This window comes from Coloeus monedula (genome assembly GCF_965178545.1).
Source record: "Coloeus monedula genome assembly, chromosome: 33".
Lineage (NCBI taxonomy): Eukaryota > Metazoa > Chordata > Aves > Passeriformes > Corvidae > Coloeus > Coloeus monedula.
In genome coordinates, this window is record NC_138813.1 from 2,587,839 (window position 1) to 2,598,575 (window position 10,737).

At 66.5% G+C, this 10,737-nt stretch overlaps 1 protein-coding gene across 1 annotated transcript in view; it reads right to left on the minus strand.

Annotated features, from left to right (window-relative positions):
- CLIP3 (CAP-Gly domain containing linker protein 3) overlaps positions 1 to 10,343 on the minus strand; it is a gene marked incomplete at both ends in the record, with an annotated part of 30,286 nt that extends 19,943 nt beyond the window's left edge. The window contains 4 exons of the mRNA XM_082299665.1: positions 2,012 to 2,173; positions 4,174 to 4,267; positions 7,149 to 7,288; positions 10,211 to 10,343. Coding sequence (XP_082155791.1) covers positions 2,012 to 2,173; positions 4,174 to 4,267; positions 7,149 to 7,288; positions 10,211 to 10,343 — 529 coding nt within the window. The remainder of the gene's footprint in view (positions 1 to 2,011; positions 2,174 to 4,173; positions 4,268 to 7,148; positions 7,289 to 10,210) is intronic.
- Between the last annotated feature and the right edge of the window lie 394 nt (positions 10,344 to 10,737).

Here is a 10,737-nt window from a genome sequence, read left to right on the forward strand (position 1 = left end):
CGGGGAAACTGAGGCACGGACAAGGTAAAACCCCAAAAACAACAAAAAACAGACGGGATCCCAAAAAAACCCCGGGGAAACTGAGGCACGGCCAAGGTAAAACCCCAAAAACACCAAAAAACCAGACGAGATCCCAAAAAACCCCGGGGAAACTGAGGCACGGCCAAGGTAAAACCCCAAAAACACCAAAAACCAGACGGGATCCCAAAAAAACCCCGGGGAAACTGAGGCACGGCCAAGGTAAAACCCCAAAAACAACAAAAAACCAGACGGGATCCCAAAAAACCCCGGGGAAACTGAGGCACGGCCAAGGTAAAACCCCAAAAACACCAAAAAACAGACGGGATCCCAAAAAAACCCCGGGGAAACTGAGGCACGGCCAAGGTAAAACCCCAAAAACACCAAAAACCAGACGGGATCCCAAAAAAACCCCGGGGGAAACTGATTGGGGTCAGTCCCGATTTGGGGGGGTCAGTCCCGATTTGGGGGGTCAGTCCCGGTTTGGGGGGGTCAGTCCCGAATTTGGGGGGGTCAGTCCCGATTTGGGGGGTCAGTCCCGGTTTGGGGGGGTCAGTCCCGATTTGGGGGGTCAGTCCCGATCTGGGGGGTCAGTCCCGGTTTGGGGAGGTCAGTCCCGATTTGGGGGGGTCAGTCCCGATCTGGGGGGTCAGTCCCGGTCTGGGGGGTCAGTCCCGGTTTGGAGGGGTCAGTCCCGATTTGGGGGGGGGGTCAGTCCCAGTTTGGAGGGGTCAGTCCCGATTTGGGGGGGTCAGTCCCGGTTTGGGGGGTCAGTCCCGGTTTGGAGGGGTCAGTCCCGGTTTGGGGGGGTCAGTCCTGGTTTGGAGGGGTCAGTCCCGATTTGGGGGGGGTCAGTCCCAATTTGGGGGGGTCAGTCCCGGTTTTGCGGGGTCAGCCCCGGTTTGGGGGGGTCAGTACCGATTTGGGGGGGTCAATCCCGATTTGGAGGGGTCAGTCCCGATTTGGGGGGGTCAGCCCCGGTTTGGAGGGGTCAGTCCCGGTTTGGGGGGGTCAGTCCCGATTTGGGGGGGTCAGTCCCGATTTGGGGGGGGGTCAGTCCCAGTTTGGAGGGGTCAGTCCCGATTTGGGGGGTCAGTCCCGGTTTGGGGGGGTCAGTCCCGGTTTGGGGAGGTCAGTCCCGATTTGGGGGGTCAGTCCCGGTTTGGGGGGGTCAGTCCCGATTTGGGGGGGTCAGTCCCGATTTGGGGGGGTCAGTCCCAGTTTGGAGGGGTCAGTCCCGATTTTGGGGGGGTCAGTCCCGGTTTGGGGGGATCAATCCCGGTTTTGCGGGGTCAGTCCCGGTTTGGGGGGGTCAGTCCCGGTTTTGCGGGGTCAGTCCCGGTTTGGGGGGGTCAGTCCCGATCTGGGGGGTCAGTCCCGATTTGGGGGGTCAGTCCCGGTTTGGGGGGGTCAGTCCCGATCTGGGGGGTCAGTCCCGATTTGGGGGGTCAGTCCCGGTTTGGGGGGGTCAGTCCCGATTTGGGGGGTCAGTCCCGGTTTGGGGAGGTCAGTCCCGATTTGGGGGGGTCAGTCCCGATCTGGGGGGTCAGTCCCGGTTTGGGGGGTCAGTCCCGATTTGGGGGGGTCAGTCCCGGTTTGGGGAGGTCAGTCCCGATTTGGGGGGGTCAGTCCCGATCTGGGAGGTCAGTCCCGATTTGGGGGGGTCAGTCCCGATTTGGGGGGTCAGTCCCGGTTTGGAGGGGTCAGTCCCGATTTGGAGGGGTCAGTCCCGATTTGGGGGGGTCAGCCCCGGTTTGGGGGGGTCAGTCCCGGTTTGGAGGGGTCAGTCCCGATTTGGGGGGTCAGTCCCGATTTGGGGGGTCAGTCCCGGTTTGGAGGGGTCAGTCCCGATTTGGAGGGGTCAGTCCCAGTTTGGAGGGGTCAGTCCCGATTTGGGGGGGTCAGCCCCGGTTTGGGGGGGTCAGCCCCGATTTGGGGGGTCAGTCCCGATTTGGGGGGGTCAGTCCCGATTTTGGGGTGCCCCCAGGCTCACCTCGAGGCGCGGCCGCCCGGAGCAGGGTGCGGATGAGCTCGGGGACATCGAAGTAGGCGGCGTAGTGCAGCGCGTTCATGTGCGTCCAGCGGCTGCGCAGCCCCGCGTCCCCGCCCAGCGCCAGCAGCCGCGTGGACAGACGGACAGCGGCCGCAGGGTCACCTGGGGGGGACAGGGGACACCCTGAGTGGGGACAGACACACGGACACCCCGCCTGGACAGACGGACAGCGGCCGCAGGGTCACCTGGGGGGGACAGGGGACACCCTGAGTGGGGACAGACACACGGACACCCCGCCCGGACAGACGGACAGCGGCCGTGGGGTCACCTGGGGGGGACAGGGGACACCCTGAGTGGGGACAGACACACGGACACCCCGCCTGGACAGACGGACAGCGGCCGCAGGGTCACCTGGGGGGGACAGGGGACACCCTGAGTGGGGACAGACACACGGACACCCCGCCCGGACAGACGGACAGCGGCCGCAGGGTCACCTGGGGGGGACAGGGGACACCCTGAGTGGGGACAGACACACGGACACCCCGCCTGGACAGACGGACAGCGGCCGCAGGGTCACCTATGGGGACAGGGGACACCCTGAGTGGGGACAGACACACGGACACCCCGCCCGGACAGACGGACAGCGGCCGCAGGGTCACCTGGGGGGGACAGGGGACACCCTGAGTGGGGACAGACACACGGACACCCCGCCTGGACAGACGGACAGCGGCCGCAGGGTCACCTGGGGGGGACAGGGGACACCCTGAGTGGGGACAGACACACGGACACCCCGCCTGGACAGACGGACAGCGGCCGCGGGGTCACCTATGGGGACAGGGGACACCCTGAGTGGGGACAGACACACGGACACCCCGCCCGGACAGACGGACAGCGGCCGCAGGGTCACCTGGGGGGGACAGGGGACACCCTGAGTGGGGACAGACACACGGACACCCCGCCCGGACAGACGGACAGCGGCCGCGGGGTCACCTGGGGGGGACAGGGGACACCCTGAGTGGGGACAGACACACGGACACCCCGCCCGGACAGACGGACAGCGGCCGCGGGGTCACCTGGGGGGGACAGGGGACACCCTGAGTGGGGACAGACACACGGACACCCCGCCTGGACAGACGGACAGCGGCCGCGGGGTCACCTATGGGGACAGGGGACACCCTGAGTGGGGACAGACACACGGACACCCCGCCTGGACAGACGGACAGCGGCCGCAGGGTCACCTATGGGGACAGGGGACACCCTGAGTGGGGACAGACACACGGACACCCCGCCTGGACAGACGGACAGCGGCCGCGGGGTCACCTGGGGGGACAGGGGACACCCTGAGTGGGGACAGACACACGGACACCCCGCCTGGACAGACGGACAGCGGCCGCGGGGTCACCTATGGGGACAGGGGACACCCTGAGTGGGGACAGACACACGGACACCCCGCCTGGACAGACGGACAGCGGCCGCAGGGTCACCTGGGGGGGACAGGGGACACCCTGAGTGGGGACAGACACACGGACACCCCGCCTGGACAGACGGACAGCGGCCGCGGGGTCACCTATGGGGACAGGGGACACCCTGAGTGGGGACAGACACACGGACACCCCGCCTGGACAGACGGACAGCGGCCGCAGGGTCACCTGGGGGGGACAGGGGACACTGGGGACACTTTGGGGACACTCTGGGGACACCGTGGGGACATTTTAGGGACACTTTGGGGACATTTTGGGGACACCGTGGGGACATTTTGGGGACACTCTGGAGACACTTTGGGGACATTTTGGGGACACTTTGGGGACACTTTAGGGACACTCTGGAGACACTTTAGGGACACTTTAGGGACACTCTGGGGACACTTTGAGGACACTCCGGGGATACTCCGGGGACCCTTTAGGGACACTTTGGGGACATTTTGGGGACACTCTGGGGACCCTTTAGGGACACTTTGGGGACATTTTGGGGACACTCTGGGGACACTCTGGGGACCCTTTGGGGACACTTTAGGGGCCCTTTGGGGACACTCTGGGGTTGCTCTGGGGACACTCTGGGGACCCTTTGGGGACACTTTAGGGGCCCTTTGGGGACACTCTGGGGTTGCTCTGGGGACACTCTGGGGACCCTTTGGGGACACTGGGGGTGTCCCCGTCACCCACCCACGCCGTGGGCGCCGGCCTTGCAGGCGTAGTGCAGCAGGGTCATGTCCGTCAGTCCGTCCCGGTCGTCCACGTGGCACCCGCGGCGCAGGATCTGCCCGGGGACAGCGGGGACACCCCAGTGCCACCCCAGGGACACCAGGGACACCCCAGTGCCAGCCCAGGGACAACCCAGTGCCACCACAGTGACACCCCAGTGCCACCAGGGACACCAGGGACACCCCAGGGACACCCCAGTGACACCAGTGCCACCACAGTGGCACCAGGGACACCCCAGGGACACCCCAGTGCCACCAGGGACACCCCAGTGACACCAGTGCCACCACAGTGGCACCAGGGACACCCCAGGGACACCCCAGTGGCACCAGGGACACCCCAGTGCCACCCCGGTGCCACCCCAGTGACACCCCAGGGACACCCCGGTGACACCCCAGGGACACCAGGGACACCCCAGTGCCAGCCCAGGGACACCCCAGTGCCATCCCAGTGCCACCAGGGACACCCCAGTGACACCCCAGGGACACCAGGGACACCCCAGGGACACCAGGGACACCAGGGACACCCCAGGGAAACCCCAGGGACACCCCAGGGACACCCCAGTGACACCAGTGCCACCCCAGTGACACCCCAGTGCCACCCCAGTGACACCCCAGTGACACCAGTGCCACCAGGGACACCCCAGTGCCACCAGGGACACCAGGGACACCCCAGGGACACCCCAGTGACACCAGTGCCACCCCAGTGCCACCCCAGGGACACCCCAGTGACACCAGTGCCACCAGGGACACCCCAGTGCCACCAGGGACACCCCAGTGACACCCCAGGGACACCCCAGTGCCACCAGTGCCACCACAGTGCCACCAGGGACACCCCAGGGACACCCCAGTGCCACCAGGGACACCCCAGTGCCACCCCGGTGCCACCAGGGACACCCCAGTGCCACCCCAGTGCCATCCCGGTGCCACCAGGGACACCCAGGGACACCCCAGTGACCCCCCAGTGACACCAGTGCCACCCCAGTGCCATCCCAGTGCCACCCCAGTGACACCAGTGCCAGCCCAGTGCCACCCCAGTGCCACCAGGGACACCCCAGTGCCACCAAGGACCCCCCCAACCTCCTCAGGCTCCGCCCAAATCCCTCTCAGGATCCCCCCAGGACCCTTCCCTGCCCTTCCCACACACCCAGGACCCCCCAAACCCCATCAGGACCCCCCCAAACCCCCTCAGGACACCCCCAAACACCCCCCAAACCCCCTCAGGACCCCCCAAAACCCCCTCAGGACCCCCCCAACCCCCTCAGGATCCCCTCAAACATCCCCCAAATCCTCTCAGGACCCCCAAAACCCCCTCAGGACCTCCCCAAACCCCCTCAGGACCCCCCAAACCCCCTCAGGACTCCCCCAAACCCCCTCAGGATCCCCCCAAACCTCCTCAGGACTCCCCCAAACCCCCTCAGGACCCCCCAAACCCCCTCAGGACTCCCCCAAACCCCCTCAGGACCCCCCAAATCCCCTCAGGACCCCCCCAAACCCCCTAGGGATCCCCCCAACCCCCTCAGGATCCCCTCAAACATCCCCCAAATCCTCTCAGGACCCCCAAAACCCCCTCAGGACCCCCCAAACCCCCTCAGGACTCCCCCAAACCCCCTCAGGATCCCCCCAAATCCTCTCAGGACTCCCCCAAACCCCCTCAGGACCCCACCAGGATCCTCCCCTGCCCTTCCCACCCACCCAGGACCCCCCAAATCCCCTCAGGACTCCCCCAAACCCCCTCAGGATCCCCCCAAATCCTCTCAGGACTCCCCCAAACCCCCTCAGGACCCCCCAAACCCCCTCAGCATCCCCCCAAACCCCCTCAGGACCCCACCAGGATCCTCCCCTGCCCTTCCCACCCACCCAGGACCCCCCCAAACCCCCTCAGCATCCCCCCAAACACCCCCCAAATCCTCTCAGGACTCCCCCAAATCCTCTCAGGACTCCCCCAAACCCCCCTCAGGACCCCCCCAACCCCCTCAGGATCCCCTCAAACATCCCCCAAATCCTCTCAGGACCCCCAAAACCCCCTCAGGACCCCCCCAAACCCCCTCAGGATCCCCCCAAACCTCCTCAGGACTCCCCCAAACCCCCTCAGGATCCCCCCAAACCTCCTCAGGACTCCCCCAAACCCCCTCAGGACCCCACCAGGATCCTCCCCTGCCCTTCCCACCCACCCAGGACCCCCCAAATCCCCTCAGGATCCCCCCAAACCCCCTCAGGACCCCCCAAAACCCCCTCAGGATCCCCCCAAAACCCCTCAGGATCCCCTCAAACACCCCCCAAACCCTCTCAGGACCCCCCAAAACCCCCTCAGGACTCCCCCAAACCCCCTCAGGATCCCCCCAAATCCCCTCAGGACTTCCCCAAACCCCCTCAGGACACCCCAAACCCCCCTCAGGACACCCCCAAATCCCCTCAGGACTCCCCCAAACCCCCTCAGGACCCCACCAGGATCCTCCCCTGCCCTTCCCACCCACCCAGGACCCCCCAAATCCCCTCAGGACCCCCCAAAACCCCCTCAGGACTCCCCCAAACCCCCTCAGGACCCCCCAAAACCCCCTCAGGACTTCCCCAAACCCCCTCAGGACCCCCCAAACCCCCCTCAGGACCCCCCCAACCCCCTCAGGATCCCCTCAAACATCCCCCAAATCCCCTCAGGACCCCCAAAACCCCCTCAGGACCCCCCCAAACCCCCTCAGGACTCCCCCAAAACCCCCTCAGCATCCCCCCAAACCCCCTCAGCATCCCCTCAAACACCCCCCAAACCCTCTCAGGACTCCCCCAAACCCCCTCAGGACCCCCCCAAACCCCCTCAGGATCCCCCCAAAACCCCCTCAGGACCCCCCAAACCCCCTCAGGATCCCCTCAAACACCCCCCAAACCCTCTCAGGACTCCCCCAAACCCCCTCAGGACCCTCCCCCAAATCGCCCCGCGCCCACCTCGTTGCCGATGACGTCGACGCTGTGCTGCACCTGCGGCACCCACTGGCGCAGGATGGCGAACAGCTGGGCCACCGTGGTCCGAGGGTCCAGCAGGATCTCCCGGCACGCGGCGTCGTTGGGGTCGAAGAAGGTGAAGGCTGGGGGGGGTTTTGGGGTGGGGGCACCCCAAAAAATGCTCAGCCTCGGATCAGGCACCATAGAAACCCCCCCCCCCCAAAAAAAGGGGGATAGGGACCACCCCAAAAGGGACAGGGACCACCCCAAAAGGGACAGGGACCACCCCAAAAGGGGGACAGGGGCCACCCCAAAAGGGACAGGGACCACCCCAAAAGGGACAGGGACCACCACCCACCGCACCCTGAGACATTCGGGGAAGTTTTTGGGGGGTCCCCATGGGGGTTTTGGGGTCCCGGGAGGGGATTTGGGCACTTGGGGGGGGTCACGGAGGGGGGGTCGCACCCCCAGGATGCTCAGGCCTGGATCAGCCACCAGAGACCCCTCCCAGCATTTTTGGACCGCCCCAAACACCCTCAGGACCCCCCAAAACCCCCCCAAACCCCCTCATGAACCCCCCAAACCCCCTCAGGACCCCCCCAAATCCCCCTCAGGACCCCACCAGGATCCTCCCCTGCCCTTCTATGGGGGGTCCCCATGGGGGTTTTGGGGTCCCGGGAGGGGATTTGGGCACTTGGGGGGGGTCACGGAGGGGGGGTCACACCCCCAGGATGCTCAGGCCTGGATCAGCCACCAGAGACCCCTCCCAGAATTTTGGGGGGGTCTCCATGGGGGTTTTGGGGTCCCAGGAGGGGATTTGGGCACTTGGGGGGGGTCAGGAAGGGGGGGTCGCACCCCCACAATGCCCAGGCCTGGATCAGCCACCACAGAAACCCCCCCAAAAGGGGGACAGGGACCCCCCCCAAGGGACAGGGACCACCCCCCACCCCACCCTGAGACATTCGGAGAAGTTTTTGGGGGGGTCCCCATGGGGGTTTTGGGGTCCCGGGAGGGGATTTGGGCACTTGGGGGGGGTCACCGAGGGGGGGTCCACACCCCCACAATGCCCAGGCCTGGATCAGCCACCAGAGACCCCTCCCAGCATTTTTGGACCGCCCCAAACACCCTCAGGACCCCCCAAAACCCCCCCAAACCCCCTCATGAACCCCCCAAACCCCCTCAGGACCCCCCCAAATCCCCCTCAGGACCCCACCAGGATCCTCCCCTGCCCTTCCATGGGGGGTCCCCATGGGGGTTTTGGGGTCCCGGGAGGGGATTTGGGCACTTGGGAGGGGTCAGGAAGGGGGGGTCGCACCCCCAGGATGCCCAGGCCTGGATCAGCCACCACAGAAACCCCCCCAAAAGGGGGACAGGGACCCCCCCAAGGGACAGGGACCCCCCCCCAAGGGACAGGGACCACCCCCCACCCCACCCTGAGACATTCGGGGAAGTTTTTGGGGGGGTCCCCATGGGGGTTTTGGGGTCCCGGGAGGGGATTTGGGCACTGGGGGGGGGTTACGGAGGGGGGGTCGCACCCCCAGGATGCTCAGGCCTGGATCAGCCACCAGAGACCCCTCCCAGCATTTTTGGATCACCCCAAACACCCTCAGGACCCCCTAAAACCCCCCCAAACCCCCTCATGAACCCCCCAAACCCCCTCAGGACCCCCCCAAATCCCCCTCAGGACCCCACCAGGATCCTCCCCTGCCCTTCCATGGGGGGTCCCCATGGGGGTTTTGGGGTCCCGGGAGGGGATTTGGGCACTTGGGGGGGGTCAGGAAGGGGGGGTCGCACCCCCAGGATGCCCAGGCCTGGATCAGCCACCACAGAAACCCCCCCAAAAGGGGGACAGGGACCCCCCCAAGGGACAGGGACCCCCCCCCAAGGGACAGGGACCACCCCCCACCCCACCCTGAAACATTCGGGGAAGTTTTTGGGGGGGTCCCCATGGGGGATTTGGGGTCCCGGGAGGGGATTTGGGCACTTGGGGGGGGTCACAGAGGGGGGGTCGCACCCCCAGGATGCTCAGGCCTGGATCAGCCACCAGAGACCCCTCCCAGCATTTTTGGGGGGTCCCCATGGGGTCCTTTGCACCCTGAGGGTGGTGGGGGGGGGTCGTTGGCACCTGGGGGGGGCTCCCTGTGTCTGGGGTGGGGGGGTCGGGGGTCAAGCCCCCCATTACTCAACCCCATATCAGCCACCTGAGACCCCCCCCCCTCAATTCCCTTCCAGGTGGGTTTTGGGGCTTTCCCTGTCCCTTGGGGGTGGGAGGGGACCCTTTTGGGGGGGGTTCTCTGTCCCTTGGGAGGGGTCCCTTTTTTGGGGGGTTCCCTGCCCCTTTTGGGGGGGGTTCCCTGTCCCTTTTCAGGGGAGGGGGATCCCTTTTTCGGGGGGCTTCCCTGTCCCTTTTTGGGGGGGGTCCCTGTCCCTTTTCGGAGAGGAGGGGTCCCTTTTTTGGGGGGTTTCCCTGTCCCTGGGGGGGTTTCCCTTTCCCTGGGGGGGGGTCCCTGTCCCTTGGGGAGGGGGGTCCCTTTTTTGGGGGGGTTCCCTGTCCCTTTTCAGGGGGAGAGGGGGATCCCTTTCTGGGGGGGTCCCTGTCCCTTTTTGGGGGGGAGGGGTCCCTTTTTTGGGGGATTTCCCTGTCCCTGGGGGGGTTCCCTGTCCCTTTTCGGGGGGGTCCCTGTCCCTTTTCGGAGAGGAGGGGTCCCTTTTTTGGGGGGTTTCCCTGTCCCTGGGGGGGTTTCCCTTTCCCTGGGGGGGGGTCCCTGTCCCTTGGGGAGGGGGGTCCCTTTTCGGGGGGGTTCCCTGTCCCTTTTTTGGGGGGGAGGGGTCCCTTTTTTGGGGGGGTTCCCTGTCCCTTTTCAGGGGGAGAGGGGGATCCCTTTCTGGGGGGGTCCCTGTCCCTTTTTGGGAGGAGGGGTCCCTTTTTTGGGGGGGTTCCCTGTCCCTGGGGGGGTTCCCTGTCCCTTGAGGGGGTCCCTGTCCCTTGGGGAGGGGGGTCCCTTTTCGGGGGGGGTTCCCTGTCCCTTTTCGGGGGTCCCGTTTTTGGGGAGGGGGGGTCTCACCGTAGTCCTTGGGCAGGGGGGCGGGGGCTGCGGGATGAACCATCGGCTTCTTGCGCCGCTCCACCACCGGGCTGGGGGGGTCGGGGGGCGGCGTCCCCCCCGCCGGGGGGTCCCCCCCGCGCTCCTTGGTCATGGTGAGGCCTGGGGGGGGGAGGATGAGGAGGGTTTGGGGGGGTTTGAGGGGGGCTGGACCCTCCCCGCCCCCTCCACTACCTCGGCCTGCCGGGGGTACGGGGAGGAGGCAGCGGGATGGGGAGGGGGCGTCGGGATGGGGAGGGGGCGTCGGGAATGGAGAGAGGGCACCGGGAATGGGGAGGGGGCACCGGGATGGGGCGTCGGGAATGGGAACGGGGCGTCTGGATGGGGAGAGGTCACCAGGATGGGGATGGGGAGGGGGCGTCGGGAATGGGGAGGGGGCACCGGGATGGGGAGGGGGCGTCGGGAATGGGGAGAGGTCACCAGGATGGGGATGGGGAGGGGGCTCCGGGATGGGGAGGGGGCGTCGGGATGGGGAGGGGGCGTCGAGA